Source organism: Falco naumanni, chromosome W (assembly GCF_017639655.2).
Source record: "Falco naumanni isolate bFalNau1 chromosome W, bFalNau1.pat, whole genome shotgun sequence".
Lineage (NCBI taxonomy): Eukaryota > Metazoa > Chordata > Aves > Falconiformes > Falconidae > Falco > Falco naumanni.
The window spans coordinates 1739867-1762145 of NC_054079.1; the positions used below are offsets into that span (position 1 = coordinate 1739867).

The following is a 22279-nucleotide window of genomic DNA, read 5'->3' on the forward strand; positions in this document are numbered from 1 at the left end:
CTGGCAGGCAGGTCCCCGTCCCGCCCCCGCTGCGGCCCGGCCCGGCAGGGAGCGCAGCGCCGGGGCTTGCGGCGTCACCTCCCGGCCCGGGAAGGGGAAGTCGGTTCTGCTGAAAAGTTGGTGAGGGGTTGGACGGGTGGGGGCAGAGCGGGCAGGTGCCTACGCCACCGCCGCCGCCGCCGCCGCCCTGCAGCAGCCGGCGGAGCGCTCGGGGGGCGGCTGGCTGCGAGCAAACTTTGATTCCTGCTACAACAGATGTCAAAGAGTTTTCTTGGGTTTTCTTGGCTGCGTCTGGGGACATCTTGTGATGTTTTAGAGAACAGGACATGATCTCACATGGCGAGGAGCTCTTTACTTTCTTAATCATTTCACGGTTCCTTCAGAGGCTTTTTTCCACCTAAAACGTTTAGTTTCAGCTCAGTGATCAGCTGCAAAAGCTCGGCGGGGAGCGGAAGAGTTGAATTATTCCAACCTGCGAGAGCCCCTTAAAAATAAAAAAAAAAAAAAAAGAAAATAAGAAGAAAAAAAAGAAAATAAAGAAGAATAAGAAAGAAAAGACGACAAGAAAGAAAAGACAGGAAAAGAGAAAATAAAAAAGGAAAAGAAAGGAAAAGAAAAAAAAGATAAGAAAAAAGAAAAAGAGAAAACAAAACAAGGAAACACGAGGAGAAAAGAAACGAAGAGAAGAAGGAAAAAAGAAGGAAAGGGAAGGCTATAGCAACACGACGTGGAAACTTTTCTCCCTGCTCGTCTCCCCAAGCCCCGACAACCCGGGATGGAGTTGGAGAAAACCTACGGGACCCCCCGGGCTGGCCGCACAGGTGGGACGCGGGCTAGAGGCCGGGGGGGGGGGGGGGGGGGGGGGGGCCGTGGCGACGCCGAGACCAGCCGCCGCGGCCGCTTACGCGTGAGCCGCCGCCCGGGGCAGGGTCGGGCGCGGCGGGGCCGGGGCCGGCTGCCTCTGGGGCATTCGGGGCTGCGCGGGGGGGGGGCTGCCGGGACCCGCCGTGTCCCGCGGATGGGCCTCGCACCGGCGGCGAGAGCCGCCTGGGTGTCCGCCCGCCGGCCCTGCGGCTGGGGCCGGGAGAGCGAGGGCGTCGGTATCGGAGACCGGCGAGAGGGCCGGGGAGAGCCTCGTCCCGGCGGGGAGCGCGGCGGCGGCGTGGCCGTGGGGCCGGCGGTGGGTGCGGGTGCCGAGGCGGCCTCGCGGCGCAGCGGCGAAATGCAATTCCGAAGCAATCGATGGGGACTTTTATTAGTTAAATCGCCTGAATAATCGTTTAATCGATAAAGCATTTCATGGCGGCGCGCCGCACGCCCCGCGCGGCGGGAGCGGCCGGGGGCGACGCGGGGGGGCCGGGGGCGGCGGTACCGGCAGCTCAGCCCGGGGCGGGCAGCGCGGCGCCCTGAGGCCTCTCCCGCCGCGGGAACCGCCGGTGCCGCCGCATCCCCGCGGGGTGTCGGTCCGGGGGGAGGCTTCACCCGTGGTGCCCCGCGCGGGGGGAGGAGGAGGAGGGAGGCCGATGAAGACCAGGCGGGGGGGGTGCCGCGCCTCCCGCCCTCCTCGTTCCAGCCAGGCCGGCGCCCCCCCCCCCCCCCCCCCCCCCCGCCCCAACCCCGACATCTCCCTCGGGTCGAGGCGCCGAGCTGCGGGGGGGCGGGAGGGTCGACCCCCGACGGCTCCCGGCCCGGCCGGACCTCCACCCCCCACCCTGTCCCGTCCCGTCCCCGCGGCGGCGGCTGCGGCTGCACGGCCGCGCCCGGGAGTTTCGCGTTCAACGAAAACTCGCCCCTCGCTCACCCGCCCAGCGCCGCCGCCTAGGGGGGGCCCGGCCCGGCCCTGCCGCCGGCGGGGCCCCGAGAACGTGGGCCGTGGGTGCAGCGGCGGCGGGGGGAAGGGGGCGGCGCTCCCCTGGGAGCGGCCGGCAGACAGCGCCTTCCACGGCCCCGGCCCTGCGGCGGCTGCCCGGGGAGACGCGACTCCGGCGCCCTCGGCGGAGCGGCAGCCACCCGGCGGGGCCGAGGGTGGGGGAAGTGGCTCGGCTGGGCTCTGCCGTGCCCCCCGCTGACCCGCGGCGGGACAGACGCGGACAGGGGGAAGAGACCCTGAATTTCTGGCCCGGTCCGCAGCCACCGCAAGCGGAGGCCGGTGCAACCGGATGTCAGGACCCGCGTTTCAGCGACCGGAGCGGCACACCTTCGGCCCCGGAGGCGGCGGTCTCCCCCTAGGGCCGTCGGGCCCCGCCGCGACGGCGGAGGGCGCGGGCGGGCGGAGACGGAGACGCCGACACCAGCCCCGGCCCGGGGCCTTCTGCGTCCTCACCCACTGCCCGGGTTGCCGGGGCCGGGGGCCATCGGGGACACACGGCCCCTGGACGCGCCGTCCGGCCGCCGGGGAGACCGACAGCCCCGGGAAACTCCCTCGGGCTTGCCGGCTGACTCGCGTTCCCGGGACGCGCCGTCCCGCCGTCGAGAATCCCCCAGCCCTGGGATGCTCCGTCCACCCGTCGGGGGTCCCGCGCCCACGGCCCCGGGAGGCGGGGCCCGCCCCCCCGGAGCCCTCCCCCTTCCCTCCACGGTCTCGCATGGCTGAGCCTCCGCCCTGCACCGCCCAGTGGGGGCGTGCAGCCACGCCCCCCGCCCCCATTGGCCCCTCTCCCGCCAATGGCCGTCGGCGCCGCCCGGCGGCCAATACGGGGCGCCGTCAAGTTAACTTTTGCGATTGGCCGGGGCGGTGAGTGACGGGCGGGCGCCGCCCGCTGCCGGCCCGCCGCTGTCCAGCCGGGCGGTGCTGAAGCGCCACCCGCCGCGCCGTCTCCGCGGGCGCGCTTAGCCGCGCAGTCCGGTCGCGGGGCGAGGCCGGGGGGCGGCGGGCGCGGTCCCGGGGCGGTGCCCGCGGCAACCGGCGGAGCCCCCCGCCCCGCCCCGCGCGCCCCCGCTCCGGCCCGCCCCCGCCCCCGCCCTCCTCGCCCGCCACAACCCCCGCCGCCCGCCGCGGGCCGGCAGCGCGCCGGGCGCACCGCCCGAGCCAGCCAGGCGCCGCGCCGCCCCGGCGAGCCCGGAGGCCGACGGCGAGCGGGGAGGGGCGGCGGCGGCGGCGGCCCCGCGGCCCGGCGGGCGGCGGCGGCGGCGGCGATGGGGATGGGCGCGCCGCGCCGGCTCCCCAGGTCGGACGGCGGCCGCTGACGGGGCGCCTCGGTCCCGCGGGGCCGCGGCGAGGCGAGGCGAGCCCGGCCCCCGCCCCGCTCCCCGCCCTCTCGCACACCTTCCCCCGCCGCTCCCCTCGCACCACCGCCGCCCCGCCCGGCTCCGCGAGTTGCTGCGAGCGGCGCGGCGGGGGGCGGCACAGGCGGAGCGCACCGCCGCCGCCCCGGGACCGAGCCCCGCGGACGGGACGCCCGTCCCCGCTGCCGCCCGTCCAGGCCGCCGCGCAGCCGCTGGTGCCGCCAGCACAAAGAGCCGTCGGGCAGGGAGCGTCGGGCTCCCGGTCGCCGGACCGAGACGCCCGCCCCCTCCGCGCCCAGCACCGCCTCGGAGCCGGGAGGCGGGTGCTGCGGCTCGCCGGTGGCCGCCCGGGGAGCGGCCGGGGGCATAGGCGCAGTCCAGGGCGGCCGCTACTCGCCGCCCCCCCCTCCCTTTTCACCCCCCCTCCCCTCCCGAGTCCCCGGACGTGGCGAGCGGCGCGGGGAGCCGCAGTCGGCCGGTGCTGTCGTATACCGCGACCCCCGCTCCGGGCGGGACTCTTGGGGCTTTTTTTTTATATTTATTTTTGCCTTTTTGGGGGATTTTTTCTTTACTTTTTTCTTTTTTTTTCTTTCTTTTTTCTTTTTTCTTTTTTTTTTTTTTCCCGGTCTCCGGCTGTTTCCCCGCGCTTCCTACCCACCCCTCTCCCCAGCCCCAAACCCGAGCGCCGCCGGCGAATCGAAGTCTGCTCGGCGAGGCCGCCCCGGCCCGGACCGCTCCGATGGAAATACACTGTAAGCACGACCCGTTTGCAGCAATGCATAGTAAGTAGGCTGCTAGTTCAACTTCTCTGACACGGCTGCGACGGGCCCTGCGCGATCGCGGACGGGGCCACCGGGGCCACCTCTCCCCGCCTGCCCCGGGGCTCCGGACAAACGATGGTCCGAGGCTGACGCTGGCTCCGGGGCGCGGGGCTGCTCTGCCGCCTCCCCCCGGCCCCGGGTCACCCGCCTGCAGCCGCCGTGGCCATTCGGGAAGGCCGGCGGGGTGTCGGGGGTGGCTTTGCCGGTGGAGGGACGGCGGCAGGATGCTGAGGGGTTGTCCGAGGTTTATTTTCCCGTGCATAGATAGGTGCACACGCACGCTTAACTGCGTGTGTCTGTGTATATGCACACATGCTTTTGTATATATATATATGTGTATATATATGTGTGTGTGTGTTTGGTTTGTGTGTTGATTTTTTTATTGTTGTTGTTTGGCGTTTTTTTTGTTTGTTTCCTCCTAAATCGAATATGTGGGAAGAAAGCCACCCGGTATTTCCGAGGAACGGAAAAGTTTGCTATACGATATGCTCTCTCTATTTCAACATTTTGATATTCGTTAATTAAAAAAAAACTAACAACAACAAAAGGCAAAACAAATGCGAAGAGCACGGAGCGGGGCTGGAGGGAAGATTTTCTTTCTTTCTTTCTTATTTTATTTTTGATTTTTTTTTTTTAACCACCCAAAGAAAAGCGTAGCAATCCCTTGGCGAGCTCCGCGTCGGGCAGCGCGGCGGCAGACGAGCGGGCAGCAGAACTGGTTAACAGGTCGTGCGCGATGGGCTTGCCTGAGATTTGTTGTGCTTGAGAGGTCGGGGAAGACTTATCCATTAGCACAGTGTTATGCGAAATGACATCTTCTCTCACGGTGAGTTAAACGCTGCATTACGGCGAAAGATTGCAAGGAAATTTAAGGTAGAACTAACCTCATTTCCTGGTGCGCCGCAGCCTTTTAGCTAAAAGAAATTTGTTTGCGAAATAAACCAACCAGCAAAAGGGCTGGAGCTCTCCCTTCCTCCGTCTTCGCCTCGATCGCTGTTCATCCGGCCGCTGCCTTCTCCCTCCGTCCGTCACACGGTTTCGGGAGGTATCCGGGGCCGGGATAGCAGCCGGTAACGGGCATTTGCCGCCCCCGTGCAAACGGACTTTCCTCCCCGCGCAACACGGCGTTTTAAATCCGCGTTTATTTCTCTCCCGTCGTTGAACCCTATCACGGCTTTTTGTGTGTGTTGAAATTTTTTTTTTTTTTTTTTTTAAAGGCGAACTTTACGGACGGCAAGTCCGCGGTGCGGGATGCGTGGGGGGGGGGGGGGGGGGCGACGCGGGGCACTCGTTCCCGCCCGGTCGCGGGGGACGATCGGGACGCGGCGCTCTCGGACCCGGGACCCGCGGGGGGCCGGACGCCCTGGGCGGGGGCTGCCGCGGGGGTTTCAGTGGCGCCCTGCATTATGGCCAGCCGTGGGAAATCGATACCTTCCGCAGAAATTTCGGGGCAAAACAGAAGGGAAAAAAAAAAAATCCCCAAACCAAAACGCCGGTGTCTTCGATCTGGGCCTCGGCCGCAGCGGGGGAACCCCCGGGGCCCTTCGCCGTCAAACGATCTCCGGAGCCGCGTCTCCCCGGGGGAGTCGGGGGGGGGGGGGGGGAAGGGGGGAGGCGACCCCGGTGAAACGCGGCGGGTGAGGGCGGGGGAGCCGGGGAGCGGCGGGGGGCTGCCGCCGGCAGAGCGAGCGGGGCCGGCGGCGCAGCCCGGGGCACGGCGGCCCGTGCCCGGTCGGTCCCGAATGGGACCTTGGCCCCTTCTGGCACCCCCGCGGTCCCCGCGACTTCCTCGTCCCGCGTGGGCACAGCCCGGGCCCACCGCCGTCCCGGGCGCTGGCAGGGGAGGGGGGGACACATGCAGCCGGGGCAGCCCTGACCCCTCCGCGGGCGGCTCCCCGGAACCGGCCGCCGTTCGGACACCCGCTTCCCTGCCCGCCGCAGCCCCGGGCCTCCGGCCCCTGCGCCCTCGGGCTCGCCCCCCGCCGGGAAGCGCCCCCGGCTCTCGCCCCGTCCCCGCTCTCCGCGGCGGGGCTCCGAGCTGCGGAGGGGGGAGCGGAGCAGCGCACCGACCGCACTCCCCCGTCAGTGCGGCGGGCCGGGGGCTTGAGCCCCGTGCCCCCCGCCTCGCCTCTCGAAGTCCCCCGGCCCGACGGGGACTCCGGCGGCCGCAGTTGTCCGGGGAGCGCGGCAGCTGGTGAAGGGGACCCCGAGCGGGCGGGGAGCCGGCCCAGGCGCCGGGGCCGCTTTTCGAGACGGTGGCGGGTTTGTGGAGGGGTCCCCCGGCGGGAGGGGCGGCGGCGGCCCCGGTCTTTGTTCCCCCGGCGACTGGAGGGTCAGATGCTCTCAGCCTGGGCAGGCCCGGGCTCCGCCGGCCTCCTGGGGGCTGAGAGCTACGGGGTGAGAATCGGCCCTTTCCCTAAGGAAAGACATGTCTTAATGCTTCCTTTCTTTTCTTTCCTTCTTTCCCTTTCCTTTCCTTTCTTTCTTTTGCTTTCTTCCACTTGCTTGCTCTTTCTCTCTTTCTTCTCTCCCCTTCCTTCCCTTCCCATCCCTTTCCTTCTTTCCTCCTCATCTTCCCTCTCCCCTTCCCTGACCACCACCGCCGGACCTTGCCGGTCAGATTGAATGCGCTGTGCGTGATTTTGTACGATCAAAGCCACTAGTAGGGGAGAAGCCCGAGGTCTCGTTCACCGCAGCGTTTCGGGGCTGCTCCTCTTCGCCTCTGCCGTTGAGTTGTCCCGGCTCCAGTTGCGGCATCATCCCAGCCCCAGCGTGGCCCTGGGCAGGGTGGCTGAAGGCAGCCTCAGTGCCCGGGATCTGCTCCCCTGCTCTCTGGGACTGCAGGAGGGATGCGCGAGCCTGGGGTCAGCTCAGCCACTGGCAGAGGTCTGCATCTCGCGTTGATGAAGGCAGAGCAGACACTTGTCTGCTTGCCACAGGCTTTAGCTGGCTTTAGCAGTCATGTCCTTCATGTGGATTTCATTATGTGTTCTGACAGTTATAGAAGGTGTTTGCGAAGTTTGACAGCGGTTTATCAATGGTGAAATGACTGCATTTAAATAAAAATAGGTCTATATAGTAATTTTTCTTTTAAACACTGAGGCATTTGGCTTGCCAGCCTATTCAAGCCCTGTGCAAATAGATTTTCTGTATTATTTTTCTTTTGGAATTGGCATCCGTATTTCCCCTATTGCTTGTTTTCAGCTTCTGCACTCCTCTGTAATCTAAGTAGTTTGAATGATTAACAACACGAGGGTTAATTAAATTACCTCACTTGGTACGTGGGATTATGGCATGTTCATGAGTTTTACACAGTTTCACTCCTATTCAGGTGGGTCCCGTTTTGGCCAGATACTTGATTCACCTTGCTGAAGGTGAACAGTGCAAATCTGCTCAAAAAGGAATAATATACCGGGCTTGCGTGACTGTTCATGTTTCATTTGTGGGATCATAATATCTTCCAAGACTGCTGTAAATTGTAAGAGCGGAAATCATGCTTTTTTTTTTGTTTTGTTTTTTTTGTTTTTTTTTCTCGATGAAGTCAAGGCATCTGGAAAAAAAAAACCAAAACAACCCCCATGTATTTCATATCAGGTAGTCTCCTTCTGTGCTCAGACATAAATAGCCTGGAGGCTGAGCGATCACCCAGCCTTATTTTGATCCGATTTCCTCACCAGAGGCTCCCAAGCAGCCTCATCTCCACGGGGCAGCACCAGGCCTGCCCCTGTGGAGCCCACAGTCGGGCCAGGGCAGCTGCTGGTTTTGGGGTGCCCACGGGCGGGGAGCTGGCCGTGGCTGCATGGTTCCCCATGGCCATTTTCTTTCCACTTGGGGCTCGATCTGCCTTCAGGCAGGAGAGTCCTCCCCTCCGGCGAGTGGCATTGCGGCGGCGCAGGCAGCGCGGCCATGACCACCTCTGCGCGTCGGGTCCTGCAGCGCCCGGGGAAAAGCAGCCGGAGGTCGGAGCAACGCTGGGGAAACGATGTCCAGCGCTGGGGAGTGCTGGGTCTGGGGGTTCTGCCCTGAAATTCTCACACAGCTCTTCTTCTCCTGCCCTTTTCCCCCCTCCCCTGTGTGTTTCAGGACATGGAGGCGTCAATCAGCTGGGGGGTGTTTTTGTGAATGGCCGCCCCCTCCCAGATGTGGTTCGCCAAAGGATCGTGGAGCTCGCCCACCAAGGGGTCCGACCGTGTGACATCTCCCGGCAGCTCCGTGTCAGCCATGGCTGCGTCAGCAAAATACTTGGCAGGTAAAGGGGGGATGATGAATCCTTCTGTGTCTGTCAAGAGAAAAAGTGTCAGTGCCGGTCCCTGAATTGAAGGCTGCAAAGAAATGGACAATACTAGAAACCTCAGGAAACTGGTCCAGTGAGGAGAGGGGCTTCATGACCGCTCACGTGGTTTTATATGCCTGGTGTGGGAAAAAAGTGCCATCATTCATACGTCTGGTTTGCCCCTTTCAGGGTTTCTCATAGGTAATTGTAACACAAAGTGCAAAATGCCATGTGGGGTATATTTGCTATATATATGGCGTATGTCCTGCACCTGTCTGTTCTGAAGAAGTAGAATAAATCTGGGAGTCATCTTCAGTAAAAAAAAAAAAAAAAAAAAAAAGTTGTGGAAGTTGCTTGTTTTGCTTTCTGAGGAGGACTCTCTTTTTAGCAATGATACCGTTATATATTGCATCAGCATTGCCATGCATTCATTCCCACAGGCTGTTCTGCAATCTGTCCCACTGTTTAATTCAACATATTTTTGCACTCTTGTGCTGGAATATGTTCTTAATTAGAACACAGAACACCATGAGTAACTGTTAACCATCTTAATTCTGGCTATTTAGGGAGCAGCCCTCTGCTCAGGCTGCAGCTGCTCGAACCACTATGGCAACAGCAAATTAAACTCTAAATTCATGTATTTGCCTGATTTAATTTTAAAAGGTGACAGAGATTCAGGTAAAAAATGCCATGCTTGCTTCTTTGTATCTTGTGAACAAATCTGAACATAATTTTTATAAAAAAATATATGTGTGAAAGGGTTTTGGACCCCAGATATTCTAAGGTACTTGGGCAAGTTATGTTAAGGAAAACATTTTTTTTTTTTTTGTTAGAATATCTTTTTCTTGATAATCCGGAAAAGTTAATTCCTGAACTATTTACTGAACTTTCACAGTTAACTTCATTGTTTGGCATTTTACTCTCACTGTTTTTCATTTTTACAATCTTTTTCTTTTCCAATTTTGACGCACTTCGCTTTCCTGGACATAGCATAGCTGCAAAGCCTGTTAAAGCAATTTTTTTGGGTAGTATCATGCAGAGGATCTGCTTGGGTTAGCAACATTTATGATCTCTCAGTGGCCATTTAAGTGTTCAGCAGCAGACTGACTTGGCACAGCCCCAGGCCCCAGGTTTCGTAGCTCTTGGCACTCTTTTTCTCCATAGCCCCCTCCTACCTGTACTTGCCCTAACTGGGAAATGGAAATCTGCCCGCACAGCCCCGCATGGCATGATTTTAGGGAGCCGCATGGTCCAGCGTGCCGGTTGCTCTCCGTATCCCCGCTTTTTCTCTCAGGCCTTCATTTACAGGGGATAACGTTCTGCCTGCAAGCTGCATGCATTCCTCCCGGCATAGGTTTGAGGATGCTGATGCATTTGCTATTCTAGAGAGGAAAACTTTCCATATCTGAAACCTGCCTGCCCATCACGGGCTGTTTCACTGGGATATTGCTTTGCCTCCGCTGCCGGCACGGGCTCCTGCTCGTGGCTGGCATGGCTTGGCTGGTGATTCTCTCTGCTGCACCAGAATTTCCACTGATCGCCGTCAGGACCAGCGCACAGCTAAGGAACAGGCAATTTATTTACCTACCAGGCAAATGTCTGATGGTTTTGCTTTTGGTAGTTTGCATAGGTTTACTGTTAGATATATTTGCACTATAGAGCTGGGAGTGAGGCTCCAGAGCTTTGTCATTAAAGTTGTCAACAATAAATTGGAATTTCATAGCTCATTATTTTCATAACTAATAATTACAGTGGGTAAAATGTCACCGTAATTGCAGCTCTGTGTGTGTGTGTGTTTTCGTGTGCGTGAAAAAATGAGAATCATAACAAATCCTTACGTTTGGAATGTTGTTGGTGGGAATTTTTCAGGTTTTGGCACAGCCTTAAAAAAACACTCAGGGGCAGGGAACCGGTAGTTGCAGTGCAAGCGAAACTCACCCCTCAGAAGAGGGTAACGCCGGGGTGCCCACTCTTCACCTGCATGGGGAACTGGCTGGGAGCAAAGGGTCGGGCCCTGATGTGCGTAAAATGAAGCCAGCTGCGGCTGTCCTTGCCTTTAAAATGGAGACGGGAGTCAGGGATGCCCATGCTGTGCAGCCAGCGGGCCCTTTGACTGTGCCTAGGGTCATTGCCAGGGCGAAGAGGGGGGGATGCCAGTGCCGTCGCTGGGTGACGGTTGTCCCCCCTCATAGCGAGACCTCTTGGCTGCAGGGGATGAAGGGTCTGGGCCCGATCCTGCGTCCTCCCGCTCAAGGCATGTCTCCCGCTGGTGTGCGCGTGCCTTTGCAGGGCTCGAGGTGGCGAGGACGGGTGCGTAGGCAGTGGTTAGAGGATTTGGGGGGGGAGGTCTTGCTGGCCAGAGGGTACCAAGGGCTTTGTGTCCCCCCCCCAGTGAGCTTGCCACTGCTGCGGCACGGTGGTGGCGAGGGATTTTGTCGTCATGGCTTAACTACAGCAGTGAGTCAGCTGTGGAAAACACGCGGCCACAGCTTCCCGAGCTGCTGGCTGATGTGACGCTCAGCTGGGCTGCCCAGCATCGTGAGGCAGTTGCCACCATGTCACAGCGCAGTGAGGCCCTGTTGGAGAGAAGCACCCCAGAACACTTGCATGTTTTGACTGGAGCTAAGTAAATGGTGACTTTTTGTTTGGTAGAATTCCATGGTATTGTCTGGCGTCCTCCTACACCCTCCTCATGGGAGAGGTGCCAGCGGTGAAGGTTTTGAGGCCAGGGGTGCGAGGTTCTAGTAGGTTTACGGTTTGCATTCGCCATTGTTTTGTCATGTCCTCAGGAAGCACGGGGGGAGCTGAATCCTGCCCTCAGGCTAGGCTGTGTTTGGGGACACCTGAATGACTGCACGGTTCTGTACCGGGAGGGTTAATCCATCTCGGACACTTGATGCTTTCCATTACTAGTATTGCTTAAACGGCTTGTGGAGACTGGTGGAGTCCACACCTGCATCCAGAATATCTGAAAACACGCAAACACCACGGTAGCGGTCTCTTTAGAAGGAATTTAAGGCCCTGCACACAGAGCTCTCCTGGAACAATTGAAAACTGGTAGCCTGGCAGGAATTTCATGAACGTGGTTGCATGTTACAATGCGACAGACTTTGGCTGCGCAGCCCGTTTGTGTTCTGCTCACGCTGGAAGGACTGGGGAATTAATGCTTTTTTTCCCCGTATACTGGGTATGTCGAGTAGCTGTGGAGAAAATACCGTAATAAACAGTCTTTATGTTCTTCTTTGGGAGCCATTTCTGAGCTCCCGATTAGAAATACGGGCACAGAGTGTGGAGTGGACGTGTTGAAGCTGCTGAGACTGTGCAGCTCAGCGGGTGTCTGGTTGAAAGGCTCACGGTCTGCGCTGTACAGGATGGATGTGCCGGGTCAGGGCAGGTGGGGCAGGTAGGCATGGGGTTTATTTTTCATGCGGTCATGCGAAAATTCACAAGATACAAAGAAGCGCCTGTCTGGGAGAGCGCCTCGTGTGCTGGGCTTCCTGGCAGTGCCAAGGAGCACAATCTCATTTCTTGGTCTGCCTCCACGGATCAAAAATGACTTCTGCTCTTAGCAGCGTTTTCAAAGCTTTGTTTATTAAAAGGGGAGGTCGGTAGGACGTGGGCTGTAGCTGGGACATATTGTTGCAATGCTATCCAAAGCAGTTCCTCCTGTGTGATTTACATGTGAAGAAGCCTGGCGGGTTGCTGTGGGTTCAGGGACCCAGGGCTCTGCCTTTCCTGGCGTGGTGGTCAGCAGAGCTGCTGGTGTGGGTGAGGATGCTGTTCCTGAGGAAGGGCCACGGAGTGGTCACATACGCTGACCTGCACACCGTTGGGACCCCTCCAGAGCAAGGGCAGCACTCTTGTCCTTCAAATCTGTGCTTGAAACTACTAGAAACGTTAACGTTAGAAAGGATGCATTTTGAGAAACACTTAACTCTCATAACTGTGATATGCGTGCTAAAACCATAAAATGGGAAAAAGTTATGGCAGCATGTTTATCCCAGAGGTGCAAATAAAATACAGTACCTAACTTCATTTCACTATGAAATGATAACAAGACGTAGATATTAATGACAGAGAGTTTCTGTAGAAACAGTAATTTGCTACAAAAGAGTCCAGCACAAAAAGTGGTCTTTGGTGTGATTTGTTTCTATTATTGCCGGTACTGCTGATTAATAACACACATTTTCAGTTAATTTTGGATCCTGGCATGCCCTTTAATCTTGCATTGTTTCTTTTGTCTTGCTATTACAGAAAAACATATATTGTATCTTGAGGCCCAATTCCAATTACTATAAGTTAATCTGTTAGGTGATAAAGCACTACATAGGCAGAAAGTGTGTATGTGGAAGTGAAGATGTATCTTAGGATTTGCTGGGGTTTGGTTACTTTGAAATTATTTTCTCTATAAATCTCGAAGCATGTTCTCTGTCTATTTGTGATAACTAAAGCTTTGTTTTGGATGTTGTCCCAGGTATTATGAAACTGGGAGTATTAAGCCTGGAGTGATTGGAGGATCAAAACCAAAGGTCGCCACACCCAAAGTCGTTGAAAAAATTGCAGAATACAAACGCCAAAATCCCACCATGTTTGCCTGGGAGATCAGGGATAGACTCCTTGCTGAGCGAGTGTGTGACAACGACACCGTGCCCAGCGTCAGTTCAATTAACAGGTAAAGAGATCTGTCTGATCCCGGGGAGGGATGCTCCTCGGAAGCACTGTCACTGAACCCTCATTTAGAAGTGCAGCTTGCCAGTGTTTCCTGATGCATTTGGGGCTGGGGAGCAGCTGTGGGCTCACCTTGGCAGCCAAAGCGTTGCAGGTGATGGGCATTTCTTGGACTGGGCAGGTTCTGCAGCTGGCCTTTGCTTCTTTCCCATCCTTTTCTCGGTCTGTGAGTTGCAGTCCTTGCCGGTGATGATCCTGCGTGCTTGCTCTGAACGAGACCTTTGTTCTGCTTGATGGGGTGGGGGTTCAGCAGGATGTTCTTCCCCCGGGGAAAGCTCAGATGGCCGTTGGGTGGGCTAGCAGTCGCCTGGGGAAAGAGGGGGCCAGGGTGCCTGGAGGAGGGAACCCAAGGCACAGGTCTGAGGTACCACTTCTGTCTTCCTGATGCCTGCTCAGTGTTGCTGAAGGCGGCACTGGAACAATGCTGGCCGTTACTGTCAGCATGAACATCACTGGGAGAATTGGGTTGGTAGCTTTCAAGTGCCTCAGCTGTCTGCTTGTTACATGGACGCACTTAAGTGGCCTTGAATTGCTTTTGTAAAAATGCAGGAGAATCTCATTTGGAGACTCAGTTCCACGTTTGGGAGTTTTGCCACGACCTCGCTGGGCAGAACTGGGCTCACAGAGGGGTCTGGAGCTATAGTGACCTACTGCTATCCCAGTTACACCTGTCCTTGCCTGCTTCCTTCTGAGTCAAAGAATGTCTGAAGCCGGTGTTAAAAAAAGCCCCAGTGAAATACTCTGTTATGCCTCCAGCCCTGCCAGACTGATAATAAGGGATTAATACTTGGAAGGCAGAGCACTTGGGCAGCCTCATGCACACCCACGCTCCTGGCAATCAGAGTCCTTTCATTTTCGCAGAGGATGCTCTGCGCCGGGCTTCGACCTCACCACGCTGGTGAGATGGTTTTCACTTGTGCAATTGAATGCAAATTCCTTGAATGCAGCTAGCTATAAAGTCCCATCTGTGTCCATGGACGTGAAGTAAATTGATGCAATATTCTTTTATTGGCTATCCCAACCTGATTTGCATTCATGGAGTTGCCGCTTGAGTAGCCGGAGTGGCTTTCCCAGCATTAGTGGAGAGTGGTGTCTCTGCCTTGTTGAGCAGAATGTTGAGTCATACGTTTGCGTGTTTAAGAGCAAAAATGGGTCAGTTCACGTGGAGCCTTCGCTGCTGCCTGGGAGTCCCTGACTCACTGAGGCTCCGGATCAGCATGCGGTAACCCTACGGACATGGCATTTTCAGTTTTAAAAAGGATTTGAGAAATAATGTAGACAGCAGGAAAACCGAAGGAAAATACAACTCTGCCTGACCTCATATAACTGAGGGCAAGCTCTGCTTCCGTAAAGTCAACTTGAGCCCTGCCATGTGAGAAGCATCGCTGCTGTGAGCAGACCTGTGTTTGTGCAGTAGGGCTTCAAGCATCCTCCAAAAAACTACCAAAAAGGCAATCATAGCTCCAGGGAAAAGGGAGACCAAGCAACCTCCAGTCATGTTTTGACACAGTTTCCATATTCTGCCTCTTGCTGTGTCCTTGTGTGGTTCTGCACTGATAATGTCCACACACCCACTGCCACTGCATTAGAAACCTGTTTCTTAATTCGCCACAAAGGTGTTTTTTTTTGGCCGGAAATCTCATCCTTTCTCATCTGCTTGTGGCTGTGGCTAAGATCTTTCAATTTTCTTAAAGGTGTGTAATCCCTTTTTAGAAACACAAGCAATCTTTTTGAGTCAGTCTCTTTACCTGGATAATTGTTTTGGCCAGCCCGGGAGCACATCCTGAAAACCCGGACCAAACTGTCATGACAAGAAAGCTGCAATTCACGTCGGAACACTTGGCTTTACTGCGAAATCCTGCCTGTTCCATGTTGTAGCCCATGTGTTTTTATCTTCACGGTTAAAATGAAGGGTATACTTCAAGGCTTTGCTGGTGGGGATGTCACACATCAAGGATGCAGACCCCTGCTCACGATGCCCGTATCCGCTGCCGAGATGCAAAGCCGGGGCTGCCCTGCCCCCATGGACCTGAACCCAACCGAAATCGCACAGCGTGGTTCCTGTCCCACAGCAAGGAGGGTGAACCCGAGGAGCTGGCGTTCCTGCGGCGGAGAGGGTGGAGTAGCCACCCTGCCACCCCGGCCCCAGCCTCCCTGGTGAGGAACAGGGATGCACTGGGGCTGAGCTCTTCCCTTCATGGGAGCTGTTCTGGAGAATGCCAGGACTACTGGGATGAAGTGCAGTCAACACATCCCTGCTGCCGAGGGTGCCTTTTAGCAGATGAATTTGAGCTGCTGCCCCCACATATGAGTGAATAATAACTATTATTATTAATTAATAACATTCATTAATATTAATAATAGGCCACTCTTCCACAGCAGGAGCAAGTCTGTGTGATTAAGGCTTAATTAATCATTGCGATTAGTTTTGCTCAAATAAGCTGAGAGCTGCCCAGCTGCTTCGAAGTGCTCCAGTTCTCCGTCCCTCTGGAGATGAAGATGTTTATGTGTCAGAAGGCTCCGGACACACTGCCCTCGCCACGATGGCGATGAGGCCTTGTGCTGGGGCTTGTTTCCACCCTTGCTCACGCAGGGTCTTACGCCTTCCCCACCAAAGCTGCGTGCACAGCTCCCTCTGACCCCCATGCCAGGCTGGCTGCTGCAGCCCGTGGCCGGGGACCCATCCACTGAAGATAATCTGGTACCCAGTGGCTTTGCTCTGGGGCTGGCAGCTGGATGATGGCTTACTAACAGACCAAAATCCTGCCAGCCTCCATCATATTTGTCAGAGGGACAGCAGTGTGTCTTCTTCTGGGATGGGGCCAGGTGTCAGCAATGGTCATTCCTGTGGTAGCTCACAGGGTGACCTTTTTGTCCCTGTGAATGCACCCCCATGAGTGCATCCCCACACCAGCTCCGTCTCACGCTTCCCTTCCTCTCGCCACTTCCAAATCCACAGCAGGCAGAAATGGAAGAAGAGTTTGTTAGGCAAAGAGAGGAGACATGTTTACTGCAGCATCACTGCTGCAAAAACAGGGCATCAGGCAAGGAGTTGTGCGGTGAGCAAGCAGCGTGCGTCAACGAAATACCTGTTTCAATTCTGCTGCAGTCGGTGGCAGAGCGGTGTTGCCTCTGGAGGTGCTTCAGACCCTGTCTTGTCTTTTTTTCACTGTGCATCGGCAGGCAAGCACTTGGTTTCGCATCTCCCCAGCTCTGCTTAGCGGCTGCCCTCTGTCCTGCAGCACAACACATGCCTTCTACTTTATCTGCATCTCTGAATTTTTCCTGGTTAACAGCACTGTCACTCAGAGCAGAGGCTGTCCCCAGCGATGACGGTTCGTTTATTCAGCTTTTAAAATTTGCATTTAATCCAACGCATTTTTGTTTTAATAATAATTTGGGCAGGCAGGTCCTTTTCCCAGGTGTCCCATGTTCCGTGTGAGTACTGTACATGGGGTGGTCTAGGGACAGCCTTTTAAATGGATCCCAGCACCCACGGGCGCACATCGCAGCCTGCTGGGACTCAGAAGTGTCCAGCCCCCTAAGGAGGGGGTGCTGGTCCCAGCAGGTGCCCAAATAGCTCTGGATGTCCTTTCCTGGGCGATAAGGACTAGGCCCTTAAAGGCACTGAAGCACCAAACACTGCAGCATCCTGAGGAGCACGCAGTCATCCCAGTATCCCTAATAACAGGGGTCGGGGACAAAAACACGGTCGTGAGTCGACCTGCCAAACTTTGATCTTGCAGCGGATGATGAAGGGATAATCAGCGGAAAGGCATTTTTGTGTTCATGCAGGTACCCTGAACTGAAAAAAAAAAAAAAAAAAAAAAGTGTCTGATGCCCCCTGCAATTGCGTGCTTAATGCTAAGTAGTCATTTCTTTTCAACTGCGCACAGGATCATACGGACGAAGGTGCAGCAGCCACCCAATCAGCAGGTCCCAGCCTCCAGTCACAGCATAGGTAAGGAGAACTTATTTTTTTTTTTTTTTTAAGATTAAAAAAATAGTGTAACGGATAACAAATATTCTAAAGAACTTTTAATCATTCTTATGGACAGATAATTCTGCATAAAACACTTCAGCACACGTGCTAATGCGCCTTCTTTGTCATTCTCCAAGGGCTGAACATAGTAAATGAATTTTATAAATACTGCTAAAAGGTTTTGAATTTTACTGATTATTATGATAAATAGCTTTCACCATGAGACAGAAAATTGAAATCTAAACCAAAAAACCCCCACTAATGGGGGTCTATAGAATGTCAGATAATTAAAGTAATAAATCAAGAAAGGGATACTTATTCATAACATTTTCTGCATCATTAGTCAGTAAGTAGTTTTGAATGTGTTTTTTTTCATCTATCAACCATTCCTTCCATAATTCTTTGTGCACTTGCAGTCTTGAGTGAAGCAAAACTTTCCAAAACTTTAATTCAGCCACAGACCAGCAACGCTGTGCCCCGTGGCAGGCGATGCTGGCAGAGGGGGTCCCTGGGAGGGGTGGCCCGTCTGCTGCGGCATCTGCAGCCCTTCGGGAGTTTGATGGTGTCTTTCTGGGGGGACTGCTCTGCTGTACCGCAGCAGGGATGGAGGGGCTCAGTCTGGGCTCAGGGATACTTTCTGGCTCTGTGAAAGCTGCCAGGGCATGGGTAGGCAGAAGGGGGGGTGGGATGGGGGCCCTGGCTCCCCTCTGCTTTTACAGTGTCACTTGTGAAATGGGGAAGTGCTTGCTGCTCCCTCCCTGGCAAGGGTGGGCTGGCACTGAGACCCAGAGCGTGGGCACAGAGCTGCATGAACTCTTCGGGCTTGTCGAAGAAATCACGCTGCAGCCCCATGTTCTGGGCCTTTCCCCCTGGGAAATGCCAAAAGACTCTCAGAGGAGGGGAAAGCATCCCTCATTTCCCTGTGATGGCTTAAAGGCTGCCTCTCCTTGAGGAAAACGAAGGCAGAGAAGAGAAAACTTTCTCAGAAGTTGGGGTTGATAGAGGCAGCAGCGGTTCCAGACGCAGGTTTGCTCCCTGTGGGCTTTGGCTGGGGGGTCTTCAGTGTGGTGCTGCAGTGGACCCCACCCCATGCTTTGGGGCTGGCGGGGCTGTGCCAGCGCAGGCTCAGCCTGTGAGCTATGGAGGTGAGAGCAGTGCTGCCTCCTCTGCCTGCTTCCGCGCAGCTTCGGGTTCCCGCAGCATCATGTGGACACAGCATCTGCACCCCTGGCCAGCGCGTCCTGGCTTGTGCCAGCCGTGATGAGTGACCCCCACCTTGGCTGGGCACAGCTCGCACCCTTTCCTGAGGGCTCTGCCAAAGCGAAGTGGATTTAATTCCTATTTCGAGGAGCCTCAGCGCCTTTCCAGCTGTGTAGCACACAGCTGGCCATCCCTGGGCAACCCCAGATGTCTCCGGGGATCTTCGCTGGCTGGAGCCTGGTGGCTTGGGCCAGCGGGATGCAGGCAGCAAACCGAGCACAGCGAGCGCAGGCTGCTCTGCTCCCGCAAGGTTCCTGCCCCGGGACCTTGCTGGGGAGGCTCCTCTCCCTGCTCCGTCTGCCTTGCCGCAGTGACAAGGCTGGTGTGCTGTCTGCCAGCATCCACTGGCCCAAGCAACGCGCCTTCCCACCGTGCCACGCTCAGGATGGGGCGACCAACTGCTAAAGAAGAGCATCGCCCATCCCGCAGCGCATGGCCCCGGCCCCTTGTGAGAGGGGTGATGGGTGACCATGCTCCTGCTCCCACCCCTGCACAGGGCTGCTGCAGCACGCGGCTAGGCTGGGCTGACTGGGGTCCTTCCAGAGCCGGAGGGGCCACGGTGGCCGGCAGAGTCCCAGCCCACCTTGGCCATGCTGTGGGTGCTGCTGGCTTTTGGGTAGGCTCGCGCTCGTGTTGTCCTGCCCGCTGACCGCCTGGCCTTGCCTTGCAGCCTCCACGGGGTCCGTCACCCAGGTGTCCTCCGTCAGCACTGACTCCGCTGGCTCATCCTACTCCATCAGCGGGATCCTGGGAATCGCCTCCCCCGGCACTGAGAGCAACAAGCGCAAGCGGGATGAAGGTAGTGGGAGCTGTTTTCTAGTCAGGGGGGCATGCACCGATGCATGACCAGGAGGGGTGGGATGGGACCGGGGCAGATGCTCTGTGCATGTGATGCGATGGAACCGTGGATGTCCCCCATCGCCGTCTGCTGCGGTGGGGTTTGGTCCTATTTTGGCTGGCCTTTGGCAAGGTCACAGCCAAGCTGGGGATGTTTGGCATGAACTGGTGGCCAGAGGCAGGACCTCTCCGAAGAGCAGGGGCTTGTCTGTGTGTTTCAGAAAGCGTAGGTCGTGTGTCAGTTTTGAACCAGACCCTCCTCCTGAGTGAGGAACACCTCCCTCCTGCCAGAGAAAAAGGGAAGAGTCACCAATGTGTTGACTCTGTGGCTACTTGAAACATAGAATGTCAGGGAGGCATCTCCATCCAAAAAGAGACAGATAATTGACAGCAGAGCTGTCTGCTGGTCTGCAGGTCCCCCTGGCACCAGGATACTTTTTGTCGGTCCAGAGGTGGAAATGAGCATGGTCTGGTTGGGGTTGGGTATTGCCGGTGCTCCTCAGATCCTGCAGGGTTTGTGGTCCTGTTTTGTTCTGCGTCCTGGGTAGTTTCCTGGTGGAAACACTGCTTTGGAGAGAAGGGAAAAGAGGAAAAATCTGTGTTGGTGCCTTACGAAAGCGCCTTTAACCTAGAGCTTCCCTTTTGTTTAGTAAGAGCTTACGGAGGCGAGTTGAGGCCGTGACCGTGGACACATTTGCAGTAGCAGAGGGGACACCAGAGCCTTGGTGGGGATGCTGTGGTTGGGGCTGTGGAGAACACCTGGAGGAGGGACAGCTGCCCACCCTGTGGCAGCACCGGTGGGCTGGGGGTCCCATTTGTGCTTGTCAGGGGTGGTGCTGTCCTGCCTGCTTGGTCAAGCTCCTGCCCCTTGCTGTGAAGCAGCTGTGGTCCCTGGCTCCTGTGCTGCACGTGTGGGTCCAGCGCCGCGCTGCAGCCAGCGTGGGGCTGCATCCCTGTGCTCCCTGTGCCCCCCGCCCCCCCGCCACTGCCTGGCCACACAGGGATGGAGCCATGGGCAAGCAAGTGGGCAGAAGCCGTAGCGGTGGGGAAGGCTGGCTGAAATGGGGCAAGCAGCCTGGTGCAGGAGCTGTGCGAACAGGGTTGGGTGTCTGTGGCTGCACTGGTGGAAGGGCCCAGTCAGGTCATGGAGCAGTGCTTGTTTTACTTCAGCTGGGGGAAAAACTTCAAGAGGTTTGTGGGGCCGATTTCAACCTTGGGGGGACTGGACCGATGTTGGGCGTGGAAAACTCGCTGTGTTCAGGTACTTGCTGAGTATGCCGTTGTTGTTACTTAACTCTGCGACTGTACGTCTGGTATTTTTTTTCCAAATCAAGGCCCCAGGTGCATAGATAAATACATGCGTTCAAACAGGTAGGGTAGAATTTTCTATTTTATCAGCCAGTTCAGGAGAGAGGCCAATCTGTGTTGAAACCACATGGCTCTGTCACAGCCCTGTCCTGAGGCACTGGTTCCTGTGATTACAGAAGGCTCTGGTTTAATGGTAGGGCAAAGAATGAAATATTTCCTTGGGAAGAGCTGAAGCAGAGCTGAGAAATTCCCCAGCTTTTGCCAGTTCACATTGAGAAGAGAGCACGTGATTTCTAAAACAACCGCATTGTTTTGGCAGGATGACTCATGATTTTCGAGCGCATAAGCTGGACAGTAATGCTGTCCTCAGCAGACCATTTAAACTGCTTTTATAATAGGCTCAGGGCTACAGATTTGGAAAGGCGAAGTATTAAACAGATACTTCGACACCTTTGTCTGTTTGATGGGATCCCCGAGGGGGTCCATAACCCCTCCCCCCCGGCTCAGCACAAGGTGCCTCTGCATGGGTGGGCGCAAGGTGCCCACGGAGCCATCCCAAGACTCCAGTGCTGCAGGTGATGGAGAGGTGGGTCACACACGCTAGCCTCTAACGTGAGGAAGGGAAGCACGTCATCTAATTATGGCCTGTATCATGATGCAGATGCACAAGGGGGCAGAGTTAACTTTACCATTTGCCTGACTTTGGAGAGCTGATAAGAGACTACACCACCTCGCAGCGTCTCTTGCGATCTCGTGCTGTTTGTCGGTAGCTGTTGGAAGGTGCATGCCCGCCGCCGTACGTCCCTGCGTACGTCTCTCAGAGCCCTGAGCGAGCGGCGCAGCGCTTGTCCTGTGGTCCTGGCTCCCCTTGGCCAGGGAGCGAAGTGGGGTGGACTTGCCCCGCTAGCTTCCAGCTGCATGCTCGGTGTGATTCATGACTTCGTTTTCGTTCTCCTCACTCTTGCCATTCTTTTAGCAGATGTCCCCAGTCTTTAACCCAGTGGGGAGCTCGCTGGGTAGCAACAGGGGCAAACCAAATCATACAGTCTTTAGTGGTTTATATAGCTGAAGGTGTCATTTTTTTTTTTTCCCCTGTTGTAATACGGACTTCGAGCAGATGTGCCTTCGTGGGGGATCGGTTGCTTTCGCTTGGGGTTAAAGGACATGCTACTGGAGACTGACATAAGAAGCAGGCTGCTCTGTAACAAGGCAGAGAGATACAGTCAGCCACTGCAGCCTCGAGCAGCAGAAGCTGCTGGGCAGCAATCGCCCTGTTTTGCAGAGCCCACCCCTCCTTCCCCCTTCGCTCCTCTCTCCCCAAGCCCTGTGGGCTGCAGAGCTCTGCAGGTACTGGGGAACTGGCAGAAGGGCTTAAGCCCAACAGAGCGATGCTCCTGGCATGTTCATGCCACCCCACCCGAGAGGGACCCTGGAACAAGCGCACGTGGCAGAGGCACAGGACGTGGCTCTCCCCCTGAGGTCTCATCGTAAGCTGGTGCTGTCCCTCCAGCGTCTCTCCATCAAAGCAAGGCAAAGCCCAGGGCTTGGCTTCCACGACAGCTCCGTGCTCTGGAAGAGGCACACTGTGTCCGCTGCTCCTTTCTAAGCCTTTTCACCCCCCCTGGAGCGAGGGGAGCATGTGTGTGGGGGTGATGCCAGCTGCTGCAGGGACAAGAGTGGGCACCGCTCCACTGCTCAGCTTGGGTGCAGCCACGATGGCAGGGAGGGTAAGAGCATTTCCTCTAAGGGACACAGACTTTGCTAGACCAGTCGGTCTGTTTTCCTTCCTCGTGGAGGTGCAGCTCATTAGGGCAAAAGGCTGCGTGCAGCAAATACTGCAGACGG

The 22279-nt window shown here is 56.6% G+C and overlaps 1 protein-coding gene across 1 annotated transcript in view; it reads left to right on the forward strand.

Annotated features, from left to right (window-relative positions):
- Positions 1-775: 775 nt before the first annotated feature.
- The window catches only part of LOC121080654 (paired box protein Pax-5-like), a 124549-nt gene continuing 103045 nt past the window's right edge, over positions 776-22279 (forward strand). Inside the window, exons 1-5 of the mRNA XM_040578795.1 lie at positions 776-821; positions 8130-8295; positions 12794-12991; positions 16944-17008; positions 18960-19088. Coding sequence (XP_040434729.1) covers positions 776-821; positions 8130-8295; positions 12794-12991; positions 16944-17008; positions 18960-19088 — 604 coding nt within the window. The remainder of the gene's footprint in view (positions 822-8129; positions 8296-12793; positions 12992-16943; positions 17009-18959; positions 19089-22279) is intronic.